At 45.6% G+C, this 21,736-nt stretch overlaps 1 protein-coding gene across 3 annotated transcripts in view; it reads right to left on the bottom strand.

The window, feature by feature from the left end:
* cnbd1 (cyclic nucleotide binding domain containing 1) overlaps positions 1-21,736 on the bottom strand; it is a 345,231-nt gene that overhangs the window by 28,693 nt on the left and 294,802 nt on the right. For all 3 annotated transcript variants that reach the window (XM_085992714.1, XM_085992717.1, XM_085992716.1), the window contains 2 exons: positions 7,439-7,589; positions 7,152-7,219 (listed from right to left, as the gene is read on the bottom strand). In XM_085992714.1, coding sequence (XP_085848840.1) covers positions 7,152-7,219; positions 7,439-7,589 — 219 coding nt within the window. The remainder of the gene's footprint in view (positions 1-7,151; positions 7,220-7,438; positions 7,590-21,736) is intronic.

Raw genomic sequence — 21,736 nt, 5'->3', positions numbered from 1 at the left:
CAAATGGGAAGCTGAGAGTTTCATGGATAGCATGTTTCAGGAGGTGGTCACCCCACAACGACAGAGAGTTCAGGAGTAGAGGGAGTGGGTGATCACCAGGTAGACTAAGAGGAACAGACAAGCAGAGCAAGTATCCGCTGGGAATATAGCACTCACAAACCTATGTTCAGTGTTGAATACCTGAGAGTGATAACACCTCGGGGGAGTGCAGTCAAAAGCAAATCCACTGCACCATGGGAGACTTAACTGTACAGGTGGGCACAAGAAAGTGTAGAAATGCAGTTGTTATAGGGAACTCGATAGTATGGGGATAGTTGTTTCTGCAACCGCAGATGCGAGTCACAAATGGTGTGTTGCCTCCCTGGGTATAGGATATCTCTGAAAGGGTGCAGGAAATTCTGCAAAAGATAGGGGAACAGCCAGAAGTTGTGGTCCATGTTGGACGAATGAAATAGGTAGAAAGGGTTGAGGTCCTACAGAGTTTCAGGAGCTAGGAAAAATATTAAAGAATAGGACTACTCCCAGTGCCATGTGCTAGTGAGTACAGAAACAGAAAGATAGTGCAGGTGATATGGCTGGAGAAGTGGTGCAGGAGGAACGACTTCAGATTTCTGGGGCATTGGAACCAGTTCTGAGACAGGAGGGACCTGTACAAGCTGGACGGGTTGCACCTGAACGGATCTGGGACCAATGTCATCACGGGGAGGTTAACTGGTACTGTGGGGGAGAGTTTAAACTAATTTATTTGGGGAGGGGCACCAGGATGCAGCAGCAGAGAGGGCTTGACAGGGAAGATGTTTCCCCTGGCTGGGGAGTCTGGAACCAGGGGACACAGTCTCAGAATAAGGGGTTGGCCATTTAGGACTGAGATGAGGAGAAACTTCTTCACTCAGAGGGTGGTGAATCTTTGGAATTCTCTACCCCAGAGGGCTGTGGAGGCTCAGTCATTGAGTATATTCAAGACAGAGATCGATAGATTTTTGAATATTAAGGGAATCAGAAAGAGCAGGAATTAGATGAAGGGTAAAGCAAAGCCAACTTGCATGGTGTTGGAATGCATGTGTGTTAATGTGAGGAGTGTTACAAATAAGGTTGATGAGTTACAGGCACAAGTTGCACATTGGTTTATATATAGTGGCTATAATGGAGACCTGGCTTAAACATGTGCAGGAATGGGAACTCCTCCGGCCCCACAACCCTCTGAGATATCGGCGCTCCTCTAATTCTGGTCTCTTGAGCATCCCCGTTTTTAATCGCTCCACCATTGGTGGCCGTGCCTTCAGCTGTCAAGGACCTAAGCTCTGGAATAACAACAGAAAATGCTGGAAAAACTCAGGTCAGGCAACATCCGTGGACAGCAAATCCACTCCCTAAACCTTTCTGCCTCTCTACCTCTCTTTCCTTCTTTAAGACACTCCTTAAAACTTACCACTTTGACCAAGCTTTTGGTCATCTGCCCTAATATCTCCTTATGAGATTCGGTGTCAAATGTTGTTTTATAACGCTCCTGTGAAGCGCCTTGGGATATTTTACTACGTTAAAGGCTCTATATAAATACAAGTTGTTGTTGTAAACATTCCTGCCTACAATGTATTCAGGAGAGAAAGGAAAGGAAAAAAGACAGGAAGGGGTGGAAGTATTGATCAAGGATAATATTGCAGTTCTACAGAGGGACGATACGCTAGAGGGTTCAAAGACTGAATCTATTTGGTTAGAGTTAAGGAACAAGAAAGGACCTGTTACATTGCTGTGTATTTACTATAGACCCACAAATAGTGAGAACGAGATTGAGAAGCAAATCTGTAGGCAAATTTCAGAGAAATATAAAAATAATAAAGCAGAAATAGTAGGGGACTTCAATTACCCTAACATAGACTGGGAGGAAAACAGAGTAAAGGGCAAGGAGGGTGGGGCATTCCTAAAATGTGTACAGGAGAACTTTCTTAATCAGAATGTTCCTAGCCCAACGAGGAAGGAAGCAGAAATAAAAACAGAAAATGCTGGAAATACTCAGCAAGTAATGCAGCATCTGTGGAAAGAGAAACAGAGTTAATGGGGTCGATTTTCATTGACCCATAGAGTCGGGTTTGGAGGCGTGCGGGGGGGTTAAAGTCCCGAATTCAGGGGTCCCGACACCATCCCGCCCCCAACCCGCCTCCATGTAAGTTTCAAAGGAGGCGGGTACCCGCCCAGCACTGGGACCCGCCTCCCTGAGGCGGGAAGGGATTAGTGCCAATTAACTGCCTGTTAACAGGTAGTTAACAGGCAGTTTTTAGCCTAATCCCTATTTTTAATGTTAAAGTGTGGGATTCCCGACGGCTCCAAACCACGCCAAGTTAGAGGAGTCGGGCCGTCGGGTTGAAGGACTTGGAGGGGTCGAGATGTCGGTGTTCAGGTGAGTGATGGGTGCATGAGTGCAAAGGTAAGTGTGTTTGGTGTGTCTAAAGTGTGTAAAGAAGTTTAAATTACCTGTACTTACCATTACAGCCTTCCTTCCTCTAGGTTTCGGGAGTCCATCATCTAACCGGCACAGAAAGCAGAATGGCTGCGAACTGTCAAAAGTGACAGCCTGCAGCTTTCTGTGTCGGTGAGATTTCTAACTGAGTCTGTGTAGAAGGACTCAGGTTAAAAGTAAGACTGTCAGTGTTTGACAGCTTCAAACAGCTGTGAAACACTGATATTTCATCTGTCAAAACGTCTTGACAGATGAAATTTCAGTCTGTGATGTCACCTGTTGCCGGGTGGACCTTAATTGGCCTGCTGAGCCCACTGGGCGGGCTCAACAAGGTCAATCAAGTTAAAATCGCGTGGATTGGCCGCATCTCGATGGAGGCGGGACTACAACCCCGAAAGTTGTAGCCCGTCTCCTTCCCAACTTCTGAATGACCTATGTTTCAGGTCAATGATCTTTCAGCAGAACTGGAAAATTTTACAGATTTAACAGGTTTTAAGCAAGTACAGAGGCAGGGAAAGGGGGGATGAGAGGAATGAATAAAAGTGAAGGTCTGTAATAGGGTGGAAGGCAGGAGAGATTGAATGACAAAGGGGTGCAAGGCAAAAGAAGGAAGGAAGCAGTGCTGGATCTAGTTCTGGGAAATTAAATAGGGCAAGTGAGAGAACATCTGGGTAATAGTGATCACAATATAATAAGCTTTAAAGTAGTTATGGAAAAGGACAAAGAAAATCAATGGTGAAAATACCCAACTGGAATAGAGCCAATTTCAGTGTTTTGAAAAGGGATCTTGCACAGGTGGGCTGGAAACAAAGATTGGCCATGAAACCAGTAAATGAATGGCAGGCCTTCAAGGCAAAAATACTGCGGGTCCAAACCAAGCAAATTCCCACAAGGAGGAAAGCTGGGACATCCAAAACTAGAGCTCCCTGGATGACAAAGGAAATAGAAATTAAAATAAAACAGAAAAAGGTTTATGACAAATATCAGGTACAAATACAGTCAAGAACCAGGCAAAGTACAGAGATTGCAGGGGGAAATTGAAAAAGGACATAAGAAGGGCAAAGAGAGAGTATGAGAAAAGATTAGCGGGTAGCATAAAAGGGAACCCAAAAATCTTCATAAACATATAAAAAGTAAAAGGATAGTTAAAGGATTGGTGGGCCAATTAAGGACAAAAAAGGAAATCTTCTTGTGGAGGCAGAGGGCATGATTGAGGTACTGAATGAGTTCTTTGCATCTGTCTTCACAAAAGAAGAGGATTACGTTAATGTTGCAATAGAGGAGGAGGAGTAGAGATATTGGATAGGATAAAAACAGATAGAAAGGAGGCGCTAAATAGGTTGGCATCACTTAAAGTTAACAAGTCACCTGGTCGAGATAGGATGCAAATAAAGTTGCTGAGGGAAGCTAGGGTGGAAATAGCAGAAGCTCTGACCACAATCTTTCAATCCTCCTTGGATAAGGGAGTGGTTCCAGAGGGCTGTAAATGTTACAACCCTGTACAAAAAGGGGAGATGGTAACTACAGGCCAATCAGTCTAACATCAGTGGTGGGAAAACTACTAGAGACCATTGTCAAGGACAAACTTCATTCCCACTTGGAGAAGCATGCCCCATCAATAAGGAACAGCCAACACGGATTTGTTAAAGGCAAATCGTCTGACTAACCTGATTGAGTTCTGTGATGAAGTAACAGAGAGGGTTGATGAAGGTAATTACATAGAATATACAGCACAGGAACAGGCCATTCGGCCCAACCTGTCCATGCCAGCGTATATGTTCCACTCAAGTCTCCTCCCATCCTCCCTCATCTAACCCTATCAGCATAGCCCTCTATTCCCTTCTCCCTCATATGTTAATCTAGCTTCCCCTTAAATGCATCTATACTATTCGCCTCAACTACTCCTTGTAGTAGTGAGTTCACATTCTCACCATTCTCTGGGTAAAGAAGTTTCTTCTGAATTCCCTATTTGATTTCTTGGTGACTATGTTATACTGATGGTCTCTAGTTTTGCTCTTCCCCACAAGTAGAAACATTCTCTCTGTGTCTATTCTATCAAAACCTTTCATCATTTTAAAGACATCTATTTCATCCCTCAGCCTTTTTTCAAGAGAAAAGAGACCCAGGCTGCTCATCCTTTCCTCATAGGTATAACCTCACAGTTCTGGTATCATCATTGTAAATCTTTTTTGCACCCTCACCAGCGCCTCTATTTTTTTTTATAATATGGCAACCAGAACTGTACACAGTACCCCAAGTGTGGTCTAACCAAGGTTTAACAAGTTTAGCATAACTTCTCTAAATTTCAATTCGATTCCTCTAGAAATAAGCCCTAGTGTTTGGTTTGCTTTGGTTATGGCCTTATTGACCTGAGTTGCTACTTTTAGTGATTTGTTTATTTGTATTCCCAGATTCCTTTGCTTCTCTACCCCATTTAGATTCTTATTTTCCAAGTAATATGTGACCTCCTTATAGTTCTTACTAAAATGTAATACCTCACAGCTATCTGTTGAAATTTATTTGCCAATTATATGCCCATTTTGCAAGTTTATTAATATTTTGTAATTTGTTGCAGTCCTCCTCAGTGTTGCCTATTCTTCTGAATTAGGTGATCATTCGTAAATTTCAAAATTGTGTTTTTGATTCCAAAATCTAAATCGTTAATATAAATTTTGAACAACAGTGGTCCCAGCACTGATCCTTGTGGGACCCCATTTCCCACCTTCTGCCACCCTTTACCCCCTACTCTCTGCTTTCTGTCTTGCAGTCAGCTAGCTATCCATTCTGCTACTTGTCCCCTGACTCTGCATGCACTGACATGATTCATTAGTCTATTATGTGGTACCTTATCGAAGTCCTTTTGGAAATCTAGATATATTACAACTGCTGTACTACATTACCCTTGTCTATTCTTTTTGTTACCTCTTCAAAAAATTCAATTAGGTTGTTAAAGCAAGACTTTCCCTTTTGAAATCCATGTTAACATAAGAAATAGGAGCAGGAGTAGGCCATTCGGCCCCTCGATATACTTGCCATAGAGGGAGTGCAGCGAAGGTTCACCAGACTGATTCCTGGGATGGCAGGACTGTCGTATGAGGAGTGATTGGGTCGACTAGGCCTGTATTCACTAGAGTTTAGAAGAATGAGAGGGGATCTCATTGAAACGTATAAAATTCTGACAGGGCTAGACAGACTGGATGCAGGGAGGATGTTTCCCCTGGCAGGGGGGTCTAGAACGAGGGGTCACAGTCTCAGGATACGGGGTAGGACATTTAGGACTGAGATGAGGAGAAATTTCTTCACTCAGAGGGTGGTGAACCTGTGGAATTCTCTACTACATAAGGCAGTGGAGGCCAAGTCACTGAATATATTTAAGAAGGAGATAGATAGATTTCTAGACACAAAAGGCATCAAGTGGTATGGGGAGAGAGCAGGAATATGGTATTGAGATAGAGGATCAGCCATGATCATATTGAATGGCGGAGCAGGCTCGAAGGGCCGAATGGCCTACTCCTGCTCCTATTTTTCTATGTTTCAATGAAACTGCCCTGCCATTCAATAAGATCATGGTTGATCTGATCTTGGCCTCAACGGCACTTTCTCGCCCGCTCCCCATAACCCTCGACTCCCCTGTAGCTCAAATATATGTCTATCTCCGCCTTGAATATATTCAATGACTCCGCCTCCACAGCTCTCTGGGGTAGAGAATTCCAAAGATTCACGATCCTCTGAGAGAAGAAATTCCTCCTCATCTCCGTTTTAAACGGGAAACCCTTTATCCTGAAATTGTGCCCCCTAGTTCTAGATTCCCCCACAAGGGGAAACATACTCCCTGCATCTATCCTGTCAAGCTCCCTCAGAATCTTATATGTTTCAATAAGATCACCTCTCATTCTTCTAAACTCCAATGAGTGTAGGCCCAACCTGCTCAACCTTTCTTCATAAGACAACCCCTTCATCTCAGGAATTAACCTAGTGAACCTTCTCTGAACTGCCTCCAATGCAAGTATATCCCTCCTTAAATAAGGAGACCAAAACTGCACGCAGTAATCCAGGTGTGGTCTCACCAGTACCCTGTACAGTTGTAGAAAGACTTCCCTACTTTTATACTCCATCCCTCTTGCAATAAAGGCCAACATTCCATTTGCCTTCCTAATTACTTGCTCTACCTACATGCTAACTTTTTGTGCTTCATGTATGAGGACCCCCAGATCCCTCTGTACCGAAGCATTCTGTAGTCTCTCTCCATTTAAATAATCATTTGCTTTTTTATTTTTCCTACCAAAGTGGATAACCTCACATTTTCCCACATTATACTCCATTTGCCAAATTTTTGCCCACTCACTTAACCTATCTATATCCCTTTGCAGACTCTTTGACCGCGATTTTCCGAGTGGAGGCGGGTTGGAGGCAGCTTTGATGTTCGGCGGGTTCCGTTCCCGCTGCCCTGAAATTACGATTTTTGCTTAAGTGGGCTGATTAAGCCAATCGTGCGCGCTACCCAGCCCAATCAGTGGGTTCAGGTCTGCTGCTCGCCTCTGCTGATGTCTTTCAGCCAGTTGTATTTAAGGGGCCCATACAGCCGTGTTTTTGATCAGTCCTATTCTGATGCTTCTCAGTGTGGCACTTCTGATTTTAATAAGGCCCTACAATATATTGAAACTATTCTTTATAATTAATGTATAGCTTCACTCACCTGAGTGAGGTTGCCCAAGATTGGTTCTGCTGTTTGTTTAAGAAGCATTTGATTTACTGGGTCAAGTCCTGTGAACAAAAGGAAGTTTATGAAAAAAATTCTGAGTGAACATTGAATTTCAAAGAACATATACTTCACAGATGTACTACAAATACATATTTTTCAAAACAGGAAGATATGAAATATTATTTTAGGTTCCATGGAGAAGTGTATTAGTAACTATTAATCCCTGTTACACGTCAGTACGTTACAGTGAACACAAAGGAGGCAAGCTAATGGATCATTACCTCGTAAATCATCGGCAGAAATAACTCCAAGTTCAACTTTTGTTGCTGTGATTATTGTGCAGGTGAAGGGTTTTTCAAGAAGAATGCTGATCTCTCCAAAGGATTCCTTCTCTTGGAGCTTTCCCATGATGATATGCTTCACCTCACTTACCTAGGGAAAAAAGATGACGTACACAGTGACGGAAGTAAACGACACAAAACAAAAGACATTTAAGGACGAGTGAGTGAAAGGGATAGGAAATGGAGTACTGGCCAGCCACTCATGGGACAGCCAGCACTACCAGCCCAGAATATACAGAAGCGAACCTCCATCAGCCCCCTTTTAAAGGAGGCTGAAGAAATTAAAAAATGCTCCACGATCCTCAGGTGCTCAGGCCAAGTCTCGCACCTAGGCCCCTAAGTGGGCACCACTTCCATTGGTTTTGAGGCCAATATGTCCCCTTTAACCAGCATACCAGCTGCCTGGTGTATCCCAGGCCAGGTGTAAGGAAACTCCAGTCTGAGACTCCCCTCCACAAGCCACGCCACCTCTGACAGAAGTGGAACATATTTGATACAGATGAAAGATCTGCCAAAAAGGGCTGCCTGAAACTCAGTGCAAAGGTCTGGACTGGAGTATTTGTGTCCCAGGATAATTTCCAGGTCTTACACTAAACTCCCTACAGTCTTGCCAGAAGTGTGCTGTTCAAGACCACATACATTTGGTTGGGAATTTGTAAGCAACATCAATTTTGTCTAGAATTTTTTAAATATAGGCCTAGAAATTGAGTGGGCTTAGCGCCCATTTTGCGGCGCTAGAGGGCATTGCGCTGGACTTACAGCCGGTTTTGAAATTGACTAGGGCCCAACATCGGCGTTACACCGGTAGCGCTGCGCCGGCACCGATGACGTCATTGGTGTGCGCAGCGTCCCGGTTGCCGTGGTGACGGGCCCCAGCGCCGAAATTCAGTTGCGGCCGCCTCGCCCGTGGCAGCCGCAACTAAGACTCTGGCAACAGAGTCTTACACGACTTTGCGCCGGCGCATAAAGGTGGAGCGGCGGCCGGCCGCTTTCCCGCCGGCCGCCTGCCCGCACCTCCCTCCCCGGACTCCCCCACCCCCCCCCGCGGAACAGATGCTTCTCGGCTGCGAGCCCGGCACTTCCCCGAGGTGCCGGGCTCATTTTTGTGGCGATTTAACCGGCCAGCGGGCGGGTGCAGGCAGCTCCTCCTTAACTGAAGGAGGAGGCCTGCACTTCCCGAGCCTGCCGCACCGCATCGGGCGCCGCAGCGCCGGAATAGCGCCGCAATGCGGCGCGTAGCGCCAGTTTTCAGGCGCAAACAGCCTTCAGTAGCGCCGGCAGCTGTTTGGGCGTGGCGCTACTGAATTTTTGGCGCGCACAGCGCGACTTAGCACCGGCGCTAAATTTCCGGCGTTAAGCCCCGGCGCAGCGCAAACTCAATTTCTAGGCCATTGAGTGGGCTTAGCGCCCATTTTGCGGCGCTAGAGGGCATTGCGCTGGACTTACAGCCGGTTTTGAAATTGACTAGGGCCCAACATCGGCGTTACACCGGTAGCGCTGTGCCGGCACCGATGACGTCATCAGTGTGCGCAGCATCCCGGTTGCCGTGGTGACGGGCCCCAGCGCCGAAATTCAGTTGCGGCCGCCTCGCCCGTGGCAGCCGCAACTAAGACTCTGGCAACAGAGTCTTACACGACTTTGCGCCGGCGCATAAAGGTGGAGCGGCGGCCGGCCGCTTTCCCGCCGGCCGCCTGCCCGCACCTCCCTCCCCGGACTCCCCCACCCCCCCCCCCGCGGAACAGATGCTTCTCGGCTGCGAGCCCGGCACTTCCCCGAGGTGCCGGGCTCATTTTTGTGGCGATTTAACCGGCCAGCGGGCGGGTGCAGGCAGCTCCTCCTTAACTGAAGGAGGAGGCCTGCACTTCCCGAGCCTGCCACACCGCATCGGGCGCTGCAGCGCCGGAATAGCGCCGCAATGCGGCGCGTAGCGCCAGTTTTCAGGCGCAAACAGCCTTCAGTAGCGCCGGCAGCCGTTTGGGCGCGGCGCTACTGAATTTTTGGCGCGCACAGCGCGACTTAGCACCGGCGCTAAATTTCCGGCGTTAAGCCCCGGCGCAGCGCAAACTCAATTTCTAGGCCATAAACTTTTATGTAGCGGGAATGGCATACCAGTTGATTTGTAAATTCAGAAATAAAATTGTAGAGGAGTGGAACAAACAATCTCATGCTTCCAAGGTGGGTTATAACAATCTTATGCTAAGGAGTATGGTAAGCGGCAGGCGACAGAGAGTAGGGATAATGGGCAGGTACTCTAACTGGCAGGTTGTGACTATTGGTGTCCCGCAGGGATCTGTGTTGGGGCCTCAACTATTCACAGTATTTATTAACGACTTTGATGATGGGATAGAAAGCCACATAGCCAAATTTGACGATGACACAAAGATAGGTGGCACTGTAGGCAGTGTAGATGAAAGCATAAAATTACAAACAAATATTGATTGATTAAGTGAATGGACAAAACTGTGGCAAATGGATTTCAATGTAGACAAATATGAGGTCATCCACTTTGGACCTAAAAAGGATAGAACAGGGAACTTTTTAAATGGTGAAAAGCTAAAAACAGTGGAGCTCCAAAGAAACTTGGGGGTCCATGTCTCCTTTATGTCATGAACAAGTACAGAAAATAATCAGAAAGGCTAATGGAATGCTGGCCTTTATATCTAGAGGACTCGAATACAAGGGGGTAGAAGTTATGCTACAGCTATACAAAGCTCTGCTTAGACCACACCTGGTCTACTGCGAGCAGTTCTGGGCACCACGCCTTAGGAAGGATATATTGGCCTGGAGGGACTGCAGCGTATGATATATTTACCAGAATGATATCCAGGCTCCAGGGATTAAATTACGAGGAGAAATATTTACCAGAATGATATCCAGGCTCCAGGGGTTAAATTATGAGGAGAAATTTTACAAACTAGGGTTGTCTTCCTTGGAATTTAGAAGATTAAGGGGTGATTTAATCAAAGTTTTAAAGATATTAAGGGGAACAGATAGGGTAGATAGAGGGAAACTATGTCCACTGGTTAGGGAGTCTAAGACTAGGGGGCATAGTCTAAAAATTAGAGCCAGACCTTTCAGGAATGAAATTAGGTAACACTTCTACACACAAAGGGTGGTAGAAGTTTGGAACTCTCTTCCACAAACAGCAATTGATGCTAGATCAATTGTTAATTTTAAAACTTAGATTGACAGATTTTTGTTAACCAAAGGTATTAGGGGATATGGGGCAAAGGTGGGTATATGGAGTTAGGTCGCAGATCAGCCATGATCTGACTGAATGGCGGAACAGGCTCAAGGGACTAAATGGCCTACTCCTGTTCCTATGTAAGCAATACTGCTATTTTAAATAGCATAACTAGGTTCCAGCCTCTCTAGCTCTTCTGACCTTCCTTCAGAATTCTCCAGTTCAATATTTCTGTTCTGACTTCTGAGACATTGGCCTTAAAAAAAAGTATCTTTTGGGGCAGGCTTCAGGCAGTCTCCTTGCAGAGCATCAGCTGGGATACAAAGGTGCAGAGGCGCGTCACCTGGGTAGTGGATGGGTGAAGCCCTTGGGGAAACCCAGAGGTACTGAATAAAATGGAACAAGGTGCTGTGAACCAACTGTATCTAGGAGAGGGAAAGCTCTAATTCCAGACAGTACTCACTCAGCCTTCTCAGGAAAGTATATCCTTCCTTAGGTAAGGAGACCAAAACTGTACATAGTACACCAGGTGTGGTCTCACCAGGGCCCTATATAATTGCAGTAAGACATCTTTACTCTTATACTCAAATCCTCTTGTAATAAAGGCCAACATACCATTTGCTTTCCTAAGTGTTTGCTGTACCTGCATGTTAACTTTCAGTGATTCGTGTACAAGGACACCCAAGGTCCCTCTGAACACCAACATTTCCCAATCTCTCACCATTTAAAAAATACTCTGCTTTTCTATTTTTCTTACCAAAGTGGATAACTTCACATTTCTCCACATTATATTCCACTTGCCATGTTCTTGCCCACTCACTTAGCCTGTCTATATCCCCTTGAAGCCTCCTTGTATCCTCCTCACAACTTACATTCCCACCCAGCTTTGTATCATCAGCAAACTTGGATATATTACATTTGATCCCCTCATCCAAATCATTGATATAGATTGTGAATAGCTGAGGCCCAAGCACTGATCCTTGCGGCACCCCACTAGTTACAGCCTGCCAACCCGAAAATGACCCGTTTATTCCTACTCTCTGTTTTCTGTCCATTAACCTCAATCCATGCTAGTTTATTACCCCCAATCCCATTGCCCTAATTTTGTTTAATAACCTCTTGTGTGGCACCTTATCGAATGCCTTCTGAAAATCCAAATACACCACATCCACTGGTTCCCCATTATCTATTCTGGTAGTTACAACCTCTAACAGATTTGTCAAACATGATTTTGCTTTCATAAATCCATGTTGACTCTGCCCAATCCTATTATTATTTTCTAAGTGCCCTGTTACCACGTCCTTAATAACAGATTCTAGCATTTTCCCTACTATTGATGTCAAGCTAACTGGTCTATAGTTCCCCGTCTTCTCTCTCCCTCCTTTCTTAATTAGTGGGGTTACATTTGCTACCTTCTAATCCATGGGAACCATTCCAGAATCTATGGAATTTTGGAAAATGACAAACAATGCATCCAAATATCTCTGTATCCACTATTTCAAAACCTTAGGATGTAGGCCATCAGGTCCAGGGGATTTATCAGCTTTTAGTCCCATTAATTTCTCCAGTACTATTTTTTTACTAATACTAAATTTAAAAAAATTCATTCAAAACCTTTCAAAATGTACCTATTTGTGTACTTGTGCCCAAAAGATCCAGCTTAATTTTTACAGCCTCCTCGAAGGCCTGCAAACAAGTGCAATTAGCGGAAACTCCCAATGGTGATTAATTCACCCTGGGGATGTGGTCAGTTTTGTGGGTGGGGCTTGCTGCCAGCACGATGTTTTTAAAACTAGCGCAAAAGATCGTGGAAACTCGAGTTGTGACGAACGCAATTTGTGCTTAAAAGTCTGCGATCTTTTGCGCCATTTATGCCGACATCAGGGGAATTGCACCGAAAAAACCAGCGCAATCGAGTGGTAACTTCAGGCCAAGTTCTATAATCCTCGATGACTACAGTCAACTATCCAGAGACAGGATTGAGAAAATCTATTTTAGTGACTTTAATGCAGTTTAGGAGTGTGACAGGCTGTTGTAAGAACAAATCCCTGGGCCTCATGAGGATGGATTCCCAAATGAAAAAACTGACCACCTCCTTGCATTCTGCTGCAACTACTACCTCAGGATTGATGGATCTTGGATCCAATGTAAGAATATTCATGTTACCCGTGTTCTAGTAGAAAGCAGGTGGAAATTACTCAGGCAATTCAGAGTCTTCCAGTATAGAATTTGACTCCGAATACTTTACTGACGTGTAGTGGCGCCTATTCATTCACACCTGAAGAAAGCTCTAAGAAAGCAGCAGAAAGAAAGTTTGACCTCCATAAACTGGATGATTTTAATGTCAATTGTGTATATTAGCAATGCATTGAGCCGGATTAAACAGGATCTTCAAATACCTTATCACAGAACAATGTCAAAGATGAATATATTCTTTTTAAGAATACATTGGAGGGAAAGTTTGTTAGCGACCATTTCGGGTCGCTAACATCGCCTGGACGCTAAATTTAACGATTGCTAACTTCAGTTTTTGCGTCCAAGAGGGAGGTGGAGCGCTAATTCAAGCGCTCCACTTCCTTCTTAGAGCGCTAACCCCGAATATCGGGGCGGTGCGTTCTGCAGCGCAAAGCACTGGGCCACGTAGTGCTGCCACATGGAAGGGCTCTTCCCCTCATTAAGGGGGAGGACCCAAGCCCACAACTCTGCGGGGCCCTACCTGCGGGGTGCCGTGCCAGCAGTCCGGAACTCAAGAGGCGTGCCGGGCTGCCAGATTGAGGCACGGACCTCATTCAAAGACACAACGGGCCACGACAAGTAAGTCGGCTGATTTTTCTTTTTCTCCGCCCACCACATCCCTTTAGCTAGCACCCCACGAGCCTCCTGCCACTCCATTCCTGCCCCCTGAATCGGTCGCTGTCGTCGCCCCCTGAATCGGTCGCTGTCATCGCTTGGCGCAGATTCAGGGGGTGCGGGCCAATTTTGCAGCAGGAGCGAAAACAGGGCGCAGCGGAGCAGGACGCAACCGGTTACCGCTGCTGCTAAACTCCAGCTGAATTTGGCGGGAGTTGTTAGCGGCACCGCGCCCAGGCGAAAAGTCGTTTACGCCCCGTTAGCGCCAACGAGAGGCGGAAATACACCGAATTTCTAGCCCATTGTGTGATACTGCCCAAGGGGCTCCTGAATCAAGCAAATTGGCTAAGAAGGAGTTGCATTCTTCATGTACCCCAGACATCATTGAAAGAAGGTGTGCTGCCTGCCTTTCAGGGAACGTGGCTCTATACAGAGAACTCAACTCGCAGAGAAGGCAAGGAATAAGGAATGATCAAAGAGCCTGGGCTGATAAAGTTGCAGACGAGGCTGAGGGATGGTAGGAAAATGAATGGAATCCCTACTAAAGGAGAGAATAGAAGTACATCTAGAAATGAAAAGTATAATAATGAATAGTCAGCATGGATTTCAAAAGGGAAAATCTTGCATGACCAACCTTATTGAATTTTTTGAAGAGGTAATTGAGAGTAGACAATGGTAATGCAGTAGATGTAATTTATCTAGATTTTCAAAAGGCCTTCAATAAGGTACCCCATAATAGACTAATGAATAAGGTCAGAGAATGCGGAGTCAGGGGATAAGTAGCACAATGGATTGCTAGCTGGCTTCAAGACAGAAAGCAGAGAGTGGGAGTAAAGGGTCGCTATTCACAGTGGCAGAAGGTGGGTAGTGGTGTTCCACAAGGATCAGTGCTGGGACAACTGCTGTTCACAATTTACATTAACGATTTAGACTTTGGAATCAAAAACACAATTTCTAAATTAGCGGATGATACCAAATTGGGGGGGATAGTCAATACTGAGGAGGACTGCAACAAGTTACAGGAGGACATTAATAAACTTGCAGAATGGGCAAATAATTGGCAAATGAAGTTCAACACAGACAAATGTGAGGTATTACATTTTGGTAGGAAGAATAGGGAGGTCACTTATCACTTGGAGGGTGGGAGTCTAGGTGCGGTATAGGAACAAAGGGATCTCGGAGTACAAATACACAAATCACTAAAAGCTGCGCCACAGGTTAGCAAGGCCATTAAAAATGGAAACCAAGCACGAGGGTTTATTTCTAGAGGGATAGAATTGAAAAGTAGGGAAGTTATGCTAAACCTGTATCGAACCTTGGTTAGACCACTCGGAGTACTGCGTGCAGTTCTGGTTGCCATATTATAAAAAGGATATAGAGGCACTGGAGAGGGTGCAGAGAAGATTTACAAGATGACACCAGAAATGCGAGGGTATACATATCAGGAAAGGAGGAACAGGCTGGGTCTCTTTTCTCTTGAAAAAAGGCTGAGGGGTGACCTAATAGAGGTCTATAAAATTATGAAAGGTTTAGATAGAGTGGATACAGCGTCACAGCGTCGGCGGGAATCTCGAGCGGCAGAGTGGGGCTATAAAAGTCCCAGAGACCAGGTAAGGCCTCACAGCGTCGGCGGGAATCTCGAGCGGCAGAGTGGGGCTATAAAAGGCCCCAGAGACCAGGTAAGGCCTCACAGTGTCGGCGGGAAACTCGAGCGGCAGAGCGGGGCTATAAAAGGCCCCAGAGACCAGATAAGGCCTCACAGCGTCGGCGGGAAACTCGAGCGGCAGAGCGGGGCTATAAAAGTCCCAGAGACCAGGTAAGGCCTCACAGCGTCGGCGGGAAACTCGAGCGGCAGAGCGGGGCTATAAAAGCCCCAGAGACCAGGTAAGGCCTCACAGCATCGGCGGGAAACTCGAGCGGCAGCAGCGGGGCTATAAAAGTCCCAGAGACCAGGTAAGGCCTCACAGCGTCGGCGGGAAACTCGAGCGGCAGAGCGGGGCTATAAAAGTCCCAGAGACCAGGTAAGGCCTCACAGCGTCGGCGGGAATCTCGAGCGGCAGAGCGGGGCTATAAAAGTCCCAGAGACCAGGTAAGGCCTCACAGCGTCGGCAGGAATCTCGAGCGGCAGAGCGGGGCTATAAAAGTCCCAGAGACCAGGTAAGGCCTCACAGCGTCGGCGGGAATCTCGAGCGGCAGAGCGGGGCTATAAAAGGCCCCAGAGACCAGGTAAGGCCTCACAGCGTCGGCGGGAAACTCGAGCGGCAGAGCGGGGCTATAAAAGTCCCAGAGACCAGGTAAGGCCTCACAGCGTCGGCGGGAATCTCGAGCGGCAGAGCGGGGCTATAAAAGTCCCAGAGACCAGGTAAGGCCTCACAGCGTCGGCGGGAATCTCGAGCGGCAGAGCGGGGCTATAAAAGGCCCCAGAGACCAGGTAAGGCCTCCCAGTGTCGGCGGGAATCTCGAGCGGCAGAGCGGGGCTATAAAAGTCCCAGAGACCAGGTAAGGCCTACCAGTCTCCAGTCTGGGAACTCGGAGGGAAGGAGAGAGGTAAAAAGTAATTCAAGTGTGACGTCACCAGAAAGCGGGTAAGTGATTGGTTGGTGAGTATTTCTCCCTTTTGAAGCTTAAATCTCTTTGGTTTATAGTTTCTAAGGTGTGATATTCACCATCTAGAATCGGGGCAGAGGGTATTTAAGAATAATATTAATAAATTTAATTAATTACATAGAATGGGCGATCAGGTGATGTGTTGCTGCTGCAATATGTGGGAGCTGGTGGACACTATTGATGCTCATGGTGATCACATTTGCAGTAAGTGTTGGCTGCTCGAGGAATTCCGGCTCCGTGTTGAAGAGCTGGAGTCCGAGCTTCAAACACTGAGACACATCAGGGAGGGGGAGAGTTACCTGGACTCTGTGTATCACGAGGTATTCACACCAATTAGATTAATTAATTCAGATGTAGTCCGTGGCCAGGGTCAGGATGGTGTGACTAGAAGTGAGGCAGGTACGGGGATCCAGGAGGTAGTGTTGGAGGAGCCGCAGCCCTTGCACTTGTCCAACAGGTTCGAGGCTGTTACTCCCTGTGAGGATGGGAACAAGGACTGCGGGGAGGATGAGCAACCTGGCCACAGCACCGTGGAGCAGGTGGCCATTCAAGTGGGGGGAGTTAAAAGAAATGTTGTAGTGGTAGGGGATAGTATCGTTAGAGGGATAGATAGAGTTCTTTGCAGCCGAGAGCGAGAGTCCCGAAGGCTGTGTTGCCTACCCGGTGCCAGGGTTAAGGACATCTCCTCTGGACTGGAGAGAAACTTGGAGTGGGAGGGGGAGGATCCAGTTGTCGTGGTCCATGTTGGTACCAACGACATAGATAGGACAAGGAAGGAGGTTCTGCTGAGGGAGTTTGAGCAGCTAGGGGCCAAATTAAAAAGCAGAACCACAAGGGTAATATTACCTGAGCCACGAGCGAATTTGGCTAGGACAAATAAAATTAGAGAGTTAAATGCGTGGCTCAAAGACTGGTGTGGGAGAAATGGGTTTTGCTTCCTGGGACACTGGCACCAGTACTGGGGCAGGAGGGAGCTGTTCCGTTGGGACGGGCTTCACTTGGCCAGTGCTGGGACTAGAGTCCTGGCGGATCATATAACTAGGGCTGTAGAGAGGGCTTTAAACTAACTAGTGGGGGGGAGGTTCCTGGAGAGCAAATAATAAAAATGACAACAGAGAAGGTCATAGACTTAGGTAGCAGTGGGGAAATTAAAAACCAGAGCGTGTCAGGAAGGGGCAGAAGGTATGGAGTAAAAGGTAAAGTAATAAAAAGGGCAAAAGCAGGAACTAAGTGTCACAAAACATCTTTGAAAGTTCTCTATCTGAATGCATGTAGCATTCGTAACAAAATAGACGAGTTAATGGCACAAATAACTACATATGGGTATGATCTTGTGGCCATTACAGAAACATGGCTGCAGGGTGACAATGCCTGGGAATTAAACATACCAGGTTATTTAACGATCAGGAAGGACAGGCAGGAAGGAAGGGGAGGTGGGGTGGCTATGTTAATAAAGGAAGGAATCACTGTAATACAGAGAAATGATATTGGGTCAAAAGATCAGGATAATGAAACAGTTTGGGTGGAGGTAAGGAATAATAAGGGGAAAAAAACACTAGTGGGCGTAGTCTATAGGCCTCCGAACAGTGGCAACTCTGTTGGACGGAGTATCAATCAGGAAAAAGTTGAGGCTTGTAATAAGGGAACATCTATAATTATGGGGGATTTTAACTATCATATTAATTGGACAAATCAAATTGGGCAGGGCTGCCTTGAGGATGAGTTCATTGAGTGTATTAGAGATGGGTTTCTTGAGCAGGATGTAACTGAACCGAGCAGGGGGCTAGCAACCTCAGATCTGGTCCTGTGTAACGAGACAGGATTAATTAAAAATGTCCTAGTAAAGGATCCCCTTGGAATGAGTGACCATAACATGGTTGAATTCCATATTCAATTAGAGGGTGAAAAGGTTGGATCTCAAACAAGCGTGCTAAGCTTGAATAAAGGAGACTATGAAGGTATGAGAGCGGAATTGAGTAGAGTGGATTGGGAAAATAGATTAAAGGGTAAGACGATACATGATCAGTGGTGTACATTTAAGGAGTTATTTTACAACTTCCAAAATATATATAGTCCACTGAGAAGAAAAGGTTGTAAAAGAAAAGACAGCCATCCATGGCTAAGTAAAGAAATTAAGGATAGTATTTGACTAAAAACAAGGGCATATAAGGTAGCCAAATCTAGTGGGAGGATAGAGGATTGGGAAAACTTTAAAAGATAGCAAAAAATAACAAAAAGATTGATTAAGAAAGGGAAGATAGATTATGAAAGTAAATTAGCAAAAAATATAAAAACAGATAGTAAGAGTTTTTATAGTTATATAAAAGAAAAAGGGTGGCTAAAGTAAATATTGGTCACTTAGAGGATGAGACCGGGAAATTAATGGTGGGAAATATGGAGATGGCAAAAACACTGAATGAATATTTTATATCAGTCTTTACATTAGAAGACACTAAGAATATCCCAACACTGGACAAACAGGGGGCTATAGGGGGGGAGGAGCTAAACACGATCAAAATCACTAAGGAAGTGGTACTCAGTAAAATAATGGGACTCAAGGCGGATAAATCACCTGGACCTGATGGCTTACATCCTAGGGTCTTGAGGGAAGTGGCGGTAGGGATTGTGGATGCATTGGTAATAATTTTCCAAAACTCCCTGGACTCGGCAAAGGTCCCGGCAGACTGGAAAACTGCTAATGTAACACCCTTATTTAAAAAGGGCAGTAGACAGAAGGCTGGAAACTATAGACTGGTTAGCGTAACATCTGTGGTAGGTAAAATTTTGGAGTCCATTATTAAGGAGACAGTAACAGGACATTTGGATAATCATAATTTTAATAGGACAAAGTCAGCGTGGTTTTATGAAGGGGAAGTCATGTTTGACAAATTTGCTGGAGTTCTTTGAGGAAGTAACATATAGGGTGGATAAAGGGGAACCAGTGGACGTAGTGTATTTAGACTTCCAAAAGGCATTTGACAAGGTGCCACACAAAAGATTATTACTTAAGATAAAAAATCACGGGATTGGGGGTAATATTCTGGCATGGATAGAGGATTGGCTATCTAACAGAAGGCAGAGAGTTGGGATAAATGGTTCATTCTCAGACTGGCAATCAGTAACTAGTGGTGTTCCGCAGGGGTCAGTGCTGGGTCCCCAACTCTTTACAATCTATATTAATGATTTGGAGGAGGGGACCGAGTGTAACATATCAAAGTTTGCAGATGATACTAAGATGGGAGGGACAGTAGTGAGTGAGGAGGACATAAAAAACCTGCAAGGGGACATAGACAGGCTAAGTAAGTGGGCAGAGATTTGGCAGATGGAATACAATACTGGAAAGTGTGAGGTTATGCACTTTGGCAGGAAAAATCGTAGAGCAAGTTATTATCTTAATGGCAAGAAACTGGAAAGTACTGAAGTACAAAGGGATCTGGGGGTCCTGGTGCACGAAACTCAAAAGGTTAGTATCCAGGTGCAGCAAGTGATTAAGAAGGCCAATGGAATGTTGGCTTTCATTGCTAGGGGGATAGAATATAAAAATAGGGAGGTATTGCTTCAGTTGTACAAGGTATTGGTGAGACCGCACCTGGAATACTGCGTACAGTTTTGGTGTCCATACTTAAGAAAGGACATACTTGCTCTCGAGTCAGTACAAAGAAGGTTCACTCGGTTAATCCCGGGGATGAGGGGATGGACATATGAGGAGAGGTTGAGTAGATTGGGACTCTACTCATTGGAGTTCAGAAGAATGAGAGGCGATCTTATTGAAACATATAAGATTGTGAAGGGGTTGGATCGGGTGGATGCGGGGAGGGTGTTCCCGATGATGGGTGAAACTAGAACTAGGGGGCATAGTCTTAGAATAAGGGGCTGCTCTTTCAAAACTGAGATGAGGAGGAACTACTTCACTCAGAGGGTGGTAGGTCCATGGAATATGCTGCCCCAAAAAGCTGTAGAAGCTACATCATTACATAAATTTAAAACAGAAATAGACAGTTTCCTAGAAGTAAAGGGAATTACGGGTTACGGGGAGCGGGCAGGAATTTGGACATGAGTCTAGGTTCGGATCGGTCATGGCCCTGTGGGTAGCGGAGCGGGCCCAGGGGCCGTGTAGCCTGATCCTGCTCCTATTTCGTGTGTCTAATTCTGTTAGATTCAGGAGATGGTTCTGTGGTGGTGGATTGGCGGTTAGGATCAGATCAGCCATGATCTTATTGAATGGCGGAGCAGGCTCGAGGGGCCGATTGGCCTACTCCTGCTCCTATTTCTTATGTTCTTAAAGAGAATGTTTCCACTTGTGGGGAAGAGCATAACCAGAGGCCATCAATATAAGATAGTCACCAAGAAATCCAATAGGGAATTCAGAAGAAACATCTTTACCCAAAGAGTGGTGAGAATGTGGAACTCGCTACCACAGGGAGTGGTTGAAGCAAATGGTATAGATGCGTTTAAGGGGAGGCTGGACAAACATATGAGGGAGAAGGAAATAGAGGGTTATGCTAATAGATTTAGATGAGGAAAGACGGGAGGAGGCTCGAGTGGAGCATAAACGCTGGCATGGACTGGTTGGTCCGAATGTCCTGTTTCTGTGCTATATATCCTATGTAATGATGTTCTCCAAAATAACAGAACCAGAGATGAACTTGCAGCATTTAAAAGACAGAGACATCTAGGTCCTCATATTTCTGTCCCTATCAAAGCCTCAGAGGGATCCACACTGGCAGATCAGAACGCACAGATGGAGCGATGGAGAGAATACTTCAGCGGCCAACTTAATTATCCACCTACCCTCCTGAAGTACTGTCCCAGACAACTTCCATGACAGTACTTGACCCAAGCATTTCAGTGCCTGTTCCAACACAAGAGGAAGTCTCTGAAGCAATTTTAAGTAGGAAGCAAGGCAAGGCTCCAGGCTGCTGTAATATATCAGCGGAATGTCTTACAGCTGATGGGGATGCAGTGATTGACTACTTATTCCATCCTCTTTACTCATGTATGGGAATTCAAAATTATTCCTAAGGATTGATATCATGGGGTTATCTTGCCAACCTGTAAGGGCAAAGGAAGCAGAGCTGAGTGCGGTAACTATCAGAGCATCACCATTCTTTCTATCACAGGAAATGTGTTTGCTCATATGCTTCTCAGCAGATTGGGACCTTTATACTTAAGAAAACAAGAGCAAATTGAATTGACCCCTGGCAGATCGACAGTCGAGTATATAATGACACTCAACCTGCTACTTTGACTAGCGTAATTCAGGTGGAATAAAATTAGCAGTCCATTTGTATCCAGCTTTCTGGCAAATCATTGGTAAACTACTGGGATTTGCACGCATATGGTTGCATTCAATCACTTTTCTATTTGGAAATACTGAAAGAAAAAAATGTCGTTTTTTTTCATGCAACCACAAAATGAGTTGCATGCAAATACAACCGTTAAGTGTTAATACAAAAGCAAAATACTGCGGGTGCTGGAAATCTGAAATAAAAACAGAAAATGCCTTCTCCAGCTTTTTCCAGTTCTGGCGAAGGGTCATCGACCTGAAACGTTAACTCTGTTTCTCTCTCCACAGATGTTGCCAGACCTGCTGAGTA

The sequence above is a fragment of the Somniosus microcephalus genome, chromosome 7, assembly GCF_052327205.1.
Source record: "Somniosus microcephalus isolate GS21.2 chromosome 7, FLI_Smic_1.0, whole genome shotgun sequence".
NCBI classification, from domain to species: domain Eukaryota; kingdom Metazoa; phylum Chordata; class Chondrichthyes; order Squaliformes; family Somniosidae; genus Somniosus; species Somniosus microcephalus.
Note: the sequence above shows the minus strand (reverse complement) of the source record. Positions and strands in the feature narration are given on the sequence as shown.